This window comes from Rhinolophus ferrumequinum, chromosome 14 (assembly GCF_004115265.2).
Source record: "Rhinolophus ferrumequinum isolate MPI-CBG mRhiFer1 chromosome 14, mRhiFer1_v1.p, whole genome shotgun sequence".
NCBI classification, from domain to species: Eukaryota; Metazoa; Chordata; class Mammalia; order Chiroptera; family Rhinolophidae; genus Rhinolophus; species Rhinolophus ferrumequinum.
Genome location: NC_046297.1, coordinates 36,454,888 through 36,469,587, shown reverse-complemented (window position 1 = coordinate 36,469,587; position 14,700 = coordinate 36,454,888). Strand labels below are relative to the sequence as shown.

The window sequence follows — 14,700 nt, the reverse complement described above, 5'->3', positions numbered from 1 at the left end:
TATTAAAAATGGAATTTTAATAATTTTAAAGTTATAATGGAAGACCATTAATGGGGACTCTTTATTGCTAAATAGAGATTGACTTAAGATGCTGATGTGTAGTTTATACCTGAAAAAGAATAAGGTGAAAAATATGGACACATGATTTCTAGAAATACACCAAGGAAAAATAGCCAGCATCTATTTGACTCTCTGCAGATTCAGAATGACTATCTGCAACCATGCCTCAGTGCTGTATTTGCATCCTTTTATTTGTTCCTTGTTCACCTCCTATCATATTCACCAGAGAAGGTGTACCAAAACTTGCCACTTTCTTCCAGAATCCAAACCCTCCCCTACTCCCACATTCTACATAAATGTCCTCTCCATTTAAGATATTGAAAAGATCAAGGCCATTCTATTTCAACTCCCTCATTTCCATACTCCATTTCCATTTATGTTTTCTCTGAATGTATCTTTCCATTCAGAGAAGAAGGGTCTCTCCTTCCTTTGTAATTCTTTAGACAAAAGTGAGTTAGTGTGATCTAAGGTCTGGGTTTGCTATAATTACGTCCATTCCCCATTTCACATTAAAGCTAAAAGCTCAATTTAAAAAGTGCTCTGAAAAACTGCTATATACATGTAAACTATGAAAATGTTGGAGGATAAGCAATAATACTCTGATTAACCTATTCAATTAACAAATGTGCAATGTTAAGTGCATAGTTTTGTAATATCCTCAGAAAAAAAAATTCCAGAATGATATTTCCAGAAAAAGTAAGTTCATTGGCTAGTTTTATTTTTGGAATTGAATTAAGCCTAACAGAAAAAATAATCACCAGCAGAGACCTTAAACACATCTAACATAAATTACAACTATGTTTCTTTATTGTTCAGTATTGAACACATTATATCACCATTTTTGCAAATAATTTTTTAAGGTATTTTAATACCAGCCTGAGCCAGTTCCACATTGAAGGCTCTCAGTGCAAAAGCAGAGCTTCTGGATTCTGCAGGAAGCAGCAGGGAGCATAAATAGCCTTCATAATCTCGTTTCCTACAACAAATAGGCCAAAAAAAAAAGACAGTTACTTTTCACTTTCCAAACTACACAAAAACATATACTGACCAGAATTAACTGAAAACAATGAGCCTTCAATTCAAAATAGGTCTGAAATTTCTCATATTCTATACCTGTTTGTCTACAGTTACAAAAAAAAAAATGCATCTGCCCACAATTCCAGATCACTTAAAAGAATAATCAATCTCTATTATTTTGGATTATACAGTATTTATAATTTGAATTGTTTCAGAATCACTTTGTAAGAATTCAAATGAGCTATCAAAGTAGAAATCAAGAAAAGCTTCAGCAAGTAGTGGTATGAACTCACAGTTTTTCATACATAGATAATCACACAGATAAGACATAAAGACAGAGAACTATATGGAGGTGTTTGTGGGGAGTGTATTCGTGTGTATGCACACACACGGACATACTGTACTTCTGTTTCCTAGCAGTGCCTGCTGAGAGTGAGACAGGTTAGTTAGCATGTTGTTAGGTAAACAGGAAAGTCTCTGGTAGAATAAACAAAGGCAGCCATATCTTGGAACTCCAGGTTCAGAAGGCTCTAGGGCAAAAATGTAATTGTGTTCTGGGGGTAAATGGGTTATTTCGTAAATCCCTTTAGGCTGGAAAAACAGAGCAAATCTGATAGACAAAATACATCAGAAGGGGCCAACTCCCTTACCCAAGCATGCAAGAGAAAGTATAAAAGTAAGATCCTTTTGCTTTAGCCAGTGGGCATCCCAGTTTCGGGTACCCTCTCTCGTAAGAGAGCTGTACTTTCTCTTTAATAAAAGTCTTTCTCCTCTACCTCTCCGTCCGAGTCCCCGTTCTCATTCTTTGGGTACGTGAGACCACGATCTCTGGGCACCAGACACCAGAATCTGGTAACAAGAAGGCCTAGAAGCAATAATGCCTCCCAGACCTCCAGTATCAGTGAACACACCTAACACCTAGCCCTTGGTTTCTAAATACCATTCTCCACTGAAAAAAAACTAGGGATCCGTGGAAAATGACTGACTCTGGAGTTGGGGCAAGGAAATACAAGGTAAGCCTGAAACATTTTCTTGAACAGAAAGCAATGTTCAAAGAATAGAGGGATTTGTCAAAAGAACAAAGAAATCGGTTTTACAAAGTTCTCTTTTGCAAAGTCTGGGACCATTTGAACATCAAAAAAAATGACAGTGACAGATTACAACAAAACTCCATAAGCCTGATCAATATAAATTAACAAATAAATATAGAGAGAAGGAAAAACCTCATAACCAACAGAATAACAATTGATAAATATAAAAGACATTATGGAATTTTAAATCATCATTTGATAACTATCAAAGTAATAAGTGACTCAAGCAAAAATCGATATATGCCTGAAAATGTTAAACAGGTGAAAGTTTGATAGAAGCAGGGTATTTATACAGTACTAAAATAGCTTGTAACAAAAAATGTATTACTTACTAATTAGCATTTTTATTAATTAAATTTACAAGGAAGAAAACTGAAAGCTTTTCAATCAAGTAATAAAAATTTTGAGACGTCATCAAAATGACGGCGTGCGGTGAGCCTCTGTAAAGCTCCCCTGGAATTTACAACTTATAGAACAACAATAACTCCACAAAGGACTCCCTGCACAGCAGACAGGCAAGATGAAGAGGCCCACTACTGAATTCACCTAAAGTGGGCGAATCACACGAGCCGGGGAAGGTGGGAAGGGAGAAGTGCGGAGACAGAGCAGTGCAGGTGCAAGACGCAGACCTAGCTCAGTGCTCCGAGCTTGCTGCATCCCGGAACTAATGCAGCTGTGGGAAAGGGAAGTACTCGGACTGCTAGGGCTCCGCTTATGGCCCACAGGGCTGAGGGGGCAGCATATAACACGGCTGAATCCAAACCTCACAGCAGAGACCTGGGAGAAAAGACTGAGGGAAGAAGGCTGAAAATGGTGGTTTAAGCCCTCACTGCTGAGCAGAGAACGGAAGCCTTAGGCACTGAGACTAGCCGTCCCCTCCCTACCCTCCCAGAGCTCGCCCCGCCCCACCTGCCCGGTGCTAGAAGTGGAACAGTAGCAGCGTCAGATCAAAAGAACAGAATATTTCCTGTTCTGAGAACTGTGGAGTGCAGAAACAGATTCACAGCCCAACTAGTTCTGGCAAAAGGGAGGGAGCTGTGGAAGCAGGACCAGCTGTGGTGGTGTCGATGCCATTGCTCTGGGCCACCTCTCACAACTTACCCCGCCCCTGGCCCCACCTATCTGGGCAGATCCCTGCAGGAGTAAACAGAACTGCTGAAACATACGGGTTCTGAATCTGGTGCAGGAAGAACTTTGGAACTTCAAAAGCTCTCTGCATACCCACACGGACACTGCCCCCTGTGACCCAGGCGAACTATTAACAGAGGAGAAGCCCGTCGTCTCCCAGGGAATCCCCCCATTGTGTGAGAAGCTGGAATAGTGCAGAGAAAACATAGCACTACCGTGTGAGAGAGAAAAAGAACTCTGCAGTCGGAGAGAAAATAAAACATTCTACCAACAAGTACTGGAAAACAAAAGAAAGACCTCTTCCTATCTACCTGTTGCAGAAGTCACTCCTGTAGATGTCTAGGAAGAGAAATAAAAAATCAGTAATTGCCATGAATAACCAAGGCAACAAGACAGCTCAGAAAGAAAGTGAAAAGTCTCCAGAAAAGGAACTTAAAGGTATGGAAATATGTGACTTAAGTGACAGAGAATTCAAGATTGCAGTTCTGAAAAGACTCAACGAGATGCAAGAAAACACAGAAAGGCAGTTTAATGAACTCAGAAACACAATCAAAGAACAACATGAGCGTTTTATGAAAGAGATTGAAATGTTAAAAAAAGAACCAAATAGAATTTCTGGAGATTAGGAACTCAATAGAAGAAATTAAGAATGAAATAACCAGCTTAGGTAGTAGAGTTGACCAGATGGAGGAAATAATCAGTGACACCGATGATAGAAACCTGGAAATTACACAGATGGAAGAAGAAAGAGACTTGAAACTTGAAAGAAATGAAAGAACTCTACAAGAACTTTCTGACTCATCAGAAAGAGCAATATAAGAATAATGGGCATACCAGAAGGAGAAGAAAGAGAGAAGGGAACAGAGAGTACATTCAAACAAATTGTTGATGAGAACTTCCCAAACTTGTGGACAGAACTGGATCCTCCAATCCAAGAAGCAAATAGAACACCTAATTACCTCAATCCCAACAGGGGTTCTCCAAGGCACATTGTACTGAAGCTGTCTAAAATCAACGACAAAGAGAGAATCCTCAAGGCAGCCAGGGAAAAGAAGACGGTAACCTACAAAGGAAAGCCCATTAAATTATCATCAGATTTTTCAGCAGAAACTATACAAGCCAGGAGGGAGTGGAACCAAATATTCAAACTATTGAAAGAGAGAAATTATGAGCCAAGAATAATGTATCCAGCAAAGATATCCTTTAGATATGAAGGAGGAATAAAGACCTTTCCAGACATACAGAAGCTGAGGGAATTTTCTAATACACGACCTGCACTACAAGAAATAGTAAAGGAGGCTATTCGACCACCATCAACGGGCAATTTGTGGCAACCGAAACACAAAAAGGGGGAGAGTAAAGGCCTGAACCGGAATATGGGAATGGAGAAAGTAAGCACGCTGAAGAAAATGGAATACTCTAAATATCAAACTTTCTTTTACATAAATTTAAGGGTAAACACTCAAAAAAACTCCAGAACTGAAAAATGTACTGAAATAAAAGAAGAAACAGAGGGAAACATCACAGAATACCACCACACAGAAATAATTGACAACAAAAAAAAGGCAAAAAAACAATGGAGACACAGCCTTACCAGAAAACTAAAGATAGAATGACAGGAAATCCTCACATATCAATAATCACCCTAAATGTAAATGGACTGAACTCACCAATAAAAAGGCAACTGAAAAACGTCTGAAATAAAAGAAGAAATAGAGGGAAACATCACAGAATACCACCACACAGAAATAACAGACAACAACAAAAAGCCAAAAAACAATGGAGACACAGCCTTACCAGAAAACTAAAGATAGAATGACAGGAAATCCTCACATATCAATAATCACCCTAAATGTAAATGGACTGAACTCACCAATAAAAAGGCAGAGTAGCAGATTAGATCAAAAAATGAAACTCAACCATATGCTATCTCCAAGAGACACATCTCAGCTACAAGGACAAGCATAGACTCAGCTACAAGGCCAAGCATAGACACTCCAAGCAAATGGTACCCAGAGAAAATCAGGTGTAGTCATAATGATATCAGATGAAACAGACTTCAGGGTGAAAAAGATAGCAAGAGACAAAGATGGACATTTCATAATGGTAAAGGGGACTATACAAGAAGAAGACATAACACTCATCAATATTTATGCCCCCATTCAGGGAGCACCGAAATATACCAAGCAACTACTAACAGAACTAAAGGGAGAAATTGACCAAAACACAATTATACTAGGGGACTTAAATCATTGACAGCTATGGATAGATCATCCAAACAGAACATAAATAACGAAATAGCAGCCCTAAATGACACATTAGATGAAATGGACATTATTGACATATAGAGAGCACTTCATCCTAAAACATCAGACTATACATTCTGTTCTAGTGTACATGGAACATTCTCAAGGATAGACCATATATTGGGACATAAAATCAGCCTCAGCAAATTTAAGAAGATTGAAATCATACCAAGCATATTCTCTGATCACAAGGCTTTGAAATTGGATATCAACTGCAAAAAGAAAGCAGGAAAAAACACAAATACATGGAGATTAAACAACATACTTTTAAAGAACAACTGGGTCAAAGAAGAAATTAGAGGACAGATCAAAAGATACATAGAAACAAATGACAATGAAAATACATACTACCAAAATTTTGGGGATGCAGTGAAAGCAGTTTTAAGAGGGAAATTTATATCATTACAGGCCTATCTGAAGAAACAAGAAAAATCCCACATAAATAACCCCATGTTACACCTTAAAGAACTAGAAAGAGAACAAGTGAAACCCAAGGTCAGCAGAAGAAAGGAAATAACAAAAATCAGAGCAGAACTAAATGAAATAGAGAACAAAATGACAATAATGTGACAAAGGTGGTTCTTTGAAAAGATTAACAAAATTGACAAACCCTTGTCTAGACTCACTAAGATAAAAAGAGAGAGGACACTAATTAACAAAATCAGAAATGAAAAAGGGGAAGTTATCACGGACACCACAGAAATACAAAGGATCATCCAAGAATACTATGAAGGACATATGCCACCAAATTCAATAACCTAGAAGAAATGGACAAGCTCTTAGAAACATATAGCCTTCCAAGGCTGAACCATGAAGAACTGGAAAATCTAAACAGACCAATCACCAGTAACGACATTGAATCAGTCATCCAAAACCTTCCCAAAAGCAAAAGTCCGGGACCAGATGGCTTCACCAGTGAATTCTACCAAACCTTCAAAGAGGATCTAATACCAATCCTGCTCAAACTCTTCCAAAAAATTGAAGAAGAGACAGTACTCCCTAACTCATTTTATGAGGCCAACATTACCCTGATACCAAAACCTGGTAAAGACAACACAAAAAAAGAGAACTACAAACCAATATCTCTGATGAATACAGATGCAAAAATCCTAAACAAAATTCTAGCAAATCGAATACAACAACGCATTAAAAATACTATTCATCATGACCAAGTGGGGTTCATCCCCGGGGCACAAAGATGGTTCAACATCCACAAATCCATCAATGTGATACATCACATAAACAAAATAAAGGACAAAAATCACATGATTATATCAATTGATGCAGAAAAAGCATTTGACAAGACACAACATCCATTTATGATTCAAACACTTAATAAAACAGGTATAGAAGGAAAATACCTTAACATAATAAAGGCCATATATGACAAGCCCTCAGCTAATCTCATAATTAATGGTGAAACTGAAGCCCTTTGCTCTACGTTCAGGAACACTACAGGGCTGTCCCCTATCACCTCTGCTTTTCAACATAGTGTTGGAAGTCCTTGCCATAACAATCATGCAAGAGAAAGAAATAAAAGGCATCCAAATTGGGAATGAAGAAGTTAAATTATCACTCTTTGCAGATGACATGATTCTATATATAGAAAACCCTAAAGTCTCCACCAAAAAGCTATTAGAAACAATCAATGAATACAGTAAAGTTGCTGGCTACAAAATCAACGTACAAAAGTCCATTGCATTCCTATATACTCACAATGAAATCTCAGAAAAAGAAATACAAAGAACAATTCCTTTTGCAATTGCAGCACAAAGAATAAAATACCTAGGAATAAACTTAACCAAGGATGTGAAGGACCTATATGCTGAAAACTGTATGACATTTTTGAAAGAAATTGAGGAAGACACAAAGAAATGGAAAGATATTCCGTGCTCATGGATTGGAAGAATCAACATAGTTAAAATGGCCATATTACCCAAAGCAATATACAGATTTAATGCAATCCCCATCAAAATCCCAATGGCATTTTTTAAAGAAATACAACAAAAAATCATCAGATTTGTTTGGAACCACAAAAGACCCCGAATAGCCAAAGCAATCTTAAGAAAAAAGAACAATACTGGAGGTGTCACGCTCCCTGACTTTAGCTTGTACTACAGGGCAACAATAATAAAAACAGCATGGTATTGGCAGAAAAACAGACACATAGACCAGTGGAATAGAATTGAGAACCCAGAAATAAAACCACATAAATATGGACAGATAATTTTTGACAAAGAAGCTAAAAACCTACATGGAGGAAAGACAGCCTCTTCAATAAATGGTGCTGTGAGAATTGGATAGCCACGTGCAAAAAAACGAAACTGGACTGCTATCTGTCACCATGTACCAAAATTAATACAAAATGGATCAAAGACTTAAGCATGAGACCTGACACAATAAACTGCATAGAAGAAAACATAGGTACTAAACTTACAGACCTTGGGTTCAAAGAGAGTTTTATGAATTTGACTCCAAAGGCAATGGAAGTAAAAGCTAAAATAAATGAATGGGTCTGTATCAAACTTAAAAGCTTCTGCACAGCAAAAGAAACCATAAACAAAATAAAGAGGCAACCAACTGAATGGGAGACAATTTTTGCAAACAGTGCATCCAATAAGGGGCTAATATCCAAAATATGCAAGGAACTCATGAAACTCAACAACAAAAAAACAAACCACCCAATTGAAAAATGGGCAGAGGACCTGAAGAGACATTTCTCCAAAGAGGACATACAAACGACAAATAGACATATGAAAAAATGCTCAACATCACTAATCATCAGAGAAATGCAAATAAAAACCACAATGAGATATCACCTCACCCCAGTCAGAATGGCTATCATCAACAAGACAAATAGTAACAAGTGTTGGAGAGGCTGTGGAGAAAAAGGAACCCTCATACACTGTTGGTGGGAATGCAGACTGGTGCAGCCGTTATGGAAGGCAGTGTGGAGGTTCCTCAAAAAATTACGAATAGAATTACCATATGCCCCAGCAATCCCTCTCCTGGGTATCTACCCAAAAAATCTGAAAACATTTATACATAAAGACACGTGTGCTCCAATGTTCATTGCAGCTTTGTTTACAGTGGCCAAGACATGGGAACAACCAAAATGTCCTTCAATAGATGAACGGATCAAGAAGCTGTGGTATATATACACAATGGAATAGTATTCGATGGTAAGAAAAGATGAAATAGGACCATTTGTGACAACATGGATGGATCTTGAGATTATAATGCTAAGCGAAATAAGTCAGACAGAAAAAGCAGAGAACCATATGATTTCACTGATATGTGGTATATGAACCAAAAACAACAAAAGAACAAGACAAACAAATGAGAAACAAAAACTCATAGACACAGACAATAGTTCAGTGGTTACAAGAGGATAAGGGGGATGGGGGTGGGAGATGAGGGTAAGGGGGATCAAATATATGATGATGGAAGGAGAACTGACTCTGGGTGGTAAACACACAATGGGATTTATAGATGATGTAATACAGAATTGTACACCTGCAATCTATGTAATTTTACTAACAATTTTCACCCGAATAAATTTAAAAAAAAAAGTTTCACACTATAGTAATAGGATAAATCAATGTCATGTGCTTCTTGATATGATACTGAGAAAAGCACAGCATCATTTCTGTAATATACTTGCCAAAACTGCACAGATCATGAGAAAACACTAAATAAACCCTGAGAGATTCGACAAAGCAACTGGCCTGTTTCTTCAAAAAATGTCAAGCTCGTGAAAAATAAGGAAAGACTGAGAAACTGTTCCAGATCGGAAAATACTAAAGAGATATGACAACTAAATGTAGCACATGATCCTGGATATATGAAAGACATAACAGAATAATCAGGAAAGTTCAAATGGAGTCTGTGGATTAATTTTGGATCAACTTTAATATTCTGATTTTGATGGCTATACTAGGGTTGTTATATGGGAGAGAATCCTTGTGTATTAAGAAATACACAGTAAAATATAAGGGTCACAGGGGATCTCGTCTATACCTTATTCTCAAATGGTTCAGAACGTTAACAATAAGACAATTTGGGTGAAGAGTATATTGAAGCTCTGTGTACTATTTCTGCAATTTTTATGTAAATTTTGAAATTACTTCAAAATAAAGTTTAAAAAATATAGTCCTTATTATAGTCATTCTCGTACGCCTTAAGTATAAAGTACTTACCAGACTGCCTATAGACAAGGCTACTTTCATTATAATACACTAGAACCTTATTATAACACTATTTCCTATGAAACAGTATTCAATATAAAATAGGTCCAGCCTCACTTCCTGAATTTTAGGTACTGAGATTCAGACTACTGCCACTTTTCAATTGATTTACATTTTGTCATGTGCCTAACAGAGAACTTAAATGCCTCTAGCCATTCCCTTCCAATTTCCCCCAACTTCCACATAAACAAAAGAGATCCTGAACAGTAACCTTGCTATCACATGATAGTTTTATTTAAAAAAATCTCAACATAACTTGTTTCAGCTACAAAATGAACAGTATGGGTAAAATAGCGCTATAGTTTATATTTTTAAATATATATAAATAGAAATATTTTCAATTTATTTTACTATAAAAAGTCTCTCAGCTTCAAAAGTATTTAAAACACTTAGAAGTAATATGAAACAATGGGAAAACACTGAATAGTAATCAAAACTACAATCTTAATTTCTATCACTCACCTATTATAGTTACTGACAGAAATGATACCAGCTATGTCTATTTCCTAATTTGCAAAATGAAGCTTGATAACATACCTGTTTCACATAGCCTAAAAATAACCAATACGTGAAGTACTTCAAGTTTCTTATAGGGAAATGCAAAATGAAATGACATAATAGAGCTGTAACAACCTTTGGGAAATAAGATATTCTATACAGCTAAGGGTTTGCCCTGTTAATAATTTTTCTAAACAATATTACCCACTTCCTTGTATTAAAAATAGGACATACTGAAGAACGATTTCTTCATCATTCAGAATCATGGCTATATCAATTATTAGTACACAAAGATATCCTAAGTGGCTAACTGAAGCCCAAGTTACCTAATAACTGTTCCAGATAGTGAGAAATGCCATACTATGATGGCTTTATACAGTAACAGGGCCAATAACTTTTCATTCATTCATTAATTCTAACATTTATTCAGTGCCTACTATGTGCAAGGCACTGCACTAGACACTGAAGATAGGTAAAGGTGTCAGTCTAATAGGGACAGATGAAATAAGCCTGTCTGGTGTTAGGACGGCTGTGCTAATTCCATGGACTGGTGCCATCGAACCACAAAGGAAAAACTGGTTCCCCAGTGAGGCTGGAGGATGGAGAACAAGTGTACTTCCATACACCACCACTAGCACCTCCTATTATAGCAATAATCCCAAGGCCGAACGCAGCAATCACTCTTGTTGAACACACCTCTACCTGTCTTAATTTCTAAGACTGGAATGCCCTATCATGATTTCAGTGTCAGCTACCAAGAAAACAGCGAAGAAATATACAAAGTGCATGTCAGCACCACTATAATACTGAACAACTGGGGACAATCTAAGTGTCTAGTTATCAGACACTGATGCAATTCACTGGGACACACTCATACAATGGAAACTTTAGAGCTTTTAAAATTTTATAAAAGCGTAATATTTTATGACATTATATGCAAAGTTCACCATTTTGATGTTTAATGAAAAAATCCAATTAAAAAGACAGAAAAGACATTAAAAAAGAAAAAAAAAAAAACAGAAAAACCCTAGAAGCCCATGTAAATTAGGACAGATTTTCCCAGGAACCTAGATTCCTACGAGAGCCCAGCTGGCTAAACTGAAGTTATGGCCTGGTATCTTTTCTGATATTTGGAGTCCTTACATAACATTCATCTCTAAAACAACACAAATAATTTCAGAGGCCAAATATTGCAAAGATTAATGGATAATTAGAAGCTAGAAGTTCTAATCTTCAAGTTTTTTTTATTTTAGAAGTATTTATTGAGCATTTATTATGTGCCAGCATTTTTATGTACGTCATTACATTTAATCCTTATGACCAAGCAATAAGGTAGGAGTAGAAATGCATAAATGAGGAAAAAGCTGAATCTTTAAGTAAGTAACTTTCCCAAGAGACAAAGCTAGGATTAATAAATTCAGCATCAGGTCTGCTTGCAAAATTCAGGCTTCTTAATAAATCACGAGTCAGGAGTCTCCATTCCACTCATGGAAAGTTTAAGTATCTGGCCATTTGTAAATACGTATTTGAGAAAAGCTGTCACGTGATATCCATAGACTATCACTGGAAGAATACATAAGAAATTAGTAAGAGTGATTATTCACCACTAGACAGGAAAGTTAGAACACTACTGGGATCAAAGAAAAATTTCACTGGACAAATGTGTATGGGTGGTAAACATTTTGGTCATAAATTTTTTTACCATCAAAAAATGATAACTTTAAAATATATCTGAACATAATCTTTTAGCAGTTTTGGCTTTTAAAATTCTTAATGCCCTGATTTCCACTACCGCTATCTTGTTTCCCCTATAAGTAATAAATAAATAAGGTGGGGGAGGAACACTAGTAAAAAAGTGATTAAAAACAAAACACATGGGAATTTTGTTGTGTTATGCTACATTTTGCTAAAATGAATTTTTAAAAACTTGGATTTACTAGCCCAAGCTCAAGATAGTTTAATTATTCTAATACCTCAGAAGTTCTTGAGATCAGGTACTTTATTTTTATCACTAATGAATCAATCACACCAGAAGAGCAGTGGGAGGCAGTCAGGCCTGGATTCCAAGGCAGGTACCTGCCTAGATGTGTTGGGGGACCTGATTTACCTGACTCCACTCCACAAATGATTAACAGTGATTCCCATGTGTGAGGCTTTTCAGTGTTATCAGAGTGAACTAAATTGTCATCAAGCTCTGGACTTTATGAGGCTATTCTAATAAACCTCAGGTAAATTCCCTAATCTCTCTAAACGTTGGTTTCCCAGTCCACTAAATGAGGTAATAATGGCTTATACTCACTGTGCCCTTGCTTTGTGCCAGGCATTGTTCTAAATGCTTTAACTCTCATAACCTTAAGGGGTAGGTCTACATTTATTTATCTCAACTTGTAATAAAGATTAAATAAATTACAGTTAACCCATGAACAACACGGGTTTGAACTGTGTGGGTCCACTTACATGGGGATTTTTTCCACTAAATACTGTAAATGTATTTTCTCTGCCTTATGGTTTTTCTTAGTAACATTATTTTCTCTAGCTTTAGAGTAATAATCTATAATACATATACAAAACGTGTTAATCTACTGTTCATGTTATCAGTAAGGCTTCCGGTCACTAGCAGGTTATTAGTAGGTAAGTTCTGAAGGAGTCAAAAGTTATACTGGAATTTTCCAAGTGGGGGGGGTGGGCGCTCCTAACCCATGAGTTGTTCAAGGGTCTGCTGTACTTGCAAACTACTTTGCACAGTGGTGACAGATAGAAAGAACTAAGTTAGCTACTTTGTAACTGAAATTAATTACTAGTCATCTTTCAAATTGAAAAAAGCTATGCATGAAAAATGTTTAAATAGGTAAATTAAAGTTCAGGCAAGGAAGCAGAGAAGGCATTTTACCACAATTTTGTGACCCATGTTAAAGTTCCTGTTGCCTCACTCCCCCAAAGACCCTCACCCAAGGCCAACCCAAGGGCACACGCTGAGGAACGAGAGAAAGAAGCAGGTCCGCTTGCCCGGGCGGCCCGGAGTCCCGCGGCTCCCAGCAGGGCCCCTTCCGGTTGAACAGCCGATCTTTGGCCCAGGGCAGGCCGGGTTCGCTCACCGCAGCAGTTCCATGCAGTAGCAGTCAGTTCCTGAGGCGCCCGGTCCGCTGGCAGCAACCACGCTCCGCCTGGACCCCGCGGGCACTGGCAGCCGCCGCGCGCACGCCCAGAGGCCCGGGGAAGGTCGGCGACGGCAAAGGCCGTATAAGCCGAGGTGTAACGGGCCTGAGGCCGAGCCCAGCGTGGAGGCCGCCATGACACCGACGTCGCGTGCCCTTCGACCCCGAACCACGCCACACCCCCGGCCCATCCATTCGCGCTCCTTTTAGCAGCGGGAGGGCGGCTTCCAGACGCCGCTTAGAGCCAGGTGTCGCTGTGGTCCTCTTTACTGGGCCACTGCCGCGCTCTTCTGCCTTGTTGGTTCTAGGAAAGGCCCACCTAAATCCAGCCAATCGGCCTTCCTTTCTCTCCCTCCCTTCCAGGTCCTACTGAAGATGTATTTATCCAGGTAGGAGGATGGAGAATGTTTCATTTGACAGTTTACTAGCTTTATTTATAACTTCTAAATATTAATTCACACAAGATGTGAACCTCTTTTAGTACTCTTATCCTCAGGTCCCTCAAATATTAGACTTGGGTCTAGTTGTCACGACTGACTTGGTGCAGGCCAGCAGCTGCGTTTGTCTGGATCCTAATGACATCTCCTGCCTCCAGATTTGCCCAAATTGTTCATGCTGCAGCCAGCTTGGTTCTTTCTAAAATGTACATCTGATCATGACACTTCGCTGTTTGTCAATCTTTACTGTGCATTGGATAAATCCCCACTCCCTCAAACACCTTCTCCCAGGGCCAACCCAAGCGCCACGATGCCCCTTCTATTTACCTTCCAGCCTCAACTCTGGCTATTTGCATTTGTGACTCCAGCTTAATGTTTCTCCTTAAACATAAGGGAGAGTACCCTGTTGCCTGGACCTCAGAACTCTAGCCAATACACCCTGCTTTGGTCTTACTCCCTGAGACTGCCTTTCTTTAGCCTATGCAGGACCCCAGTCTTTCCTGCATAATGTTCTCTTTTTCCCTCTGGGCTTCAGTCCTTGAGCTCTGATTGACAAACATTCATGCTTTCATACCAGTTTAAACCTGCTCCATTTAAAAAAAAAAAAAAAATCACTCATCTTCGTCTCCAATTTTGATCTCCTGCCCAGCTGGACTTTTCCATCTGGATATCTTGCCATTACTTCAAAGTCCACTTGTCTAAAAACCAAATCAAATTAACTCCTTAATCTATTTATTTGGACAGTGTCCCCCATCTCACAA

The 14,700-nt window shown here is 38.3% G+C and overlaps 1 protein-coding gene across 2 annotated transcripts in view; it reads right to left on the bottom strand.

Moving 5' to 3' along the window:
- The window catches only part of NDUFAF6 (NADH:ubiquinone oxidoreductase complex assembly factor 6), a 34,608-nt gene extending 20,932 nt beyond the window's left edge, over positions 1 to 13,676 (bottom strand). Inside the window, exons 1-2 of one of the 2 annotated variants that reach the window (XM_033125710.1) lie at positions 13,443 to 13,676; positions 937 to 1,036 (exon numbers count right to left, since the gene is read on the bottom strand). In XM_033125710.1, the coding sequence (XP_032981601.1) occupies positions 937 to 1,036; positions 13,443 to 13,639 (297 nt within the window). In that variant the 5' untranslated portion in view covers positions 13,640 to 13,676. Of the gene's footprint in view, positions 1 to 932; positions 1,037 to 13,442 lie in introns of both variants that reach the window. The other variant, XM_033125711.1, reaches the window with a different exon arrangement.
- Positions 13,677 to 14,700: the final 1,024 nt, after the last annotated feature.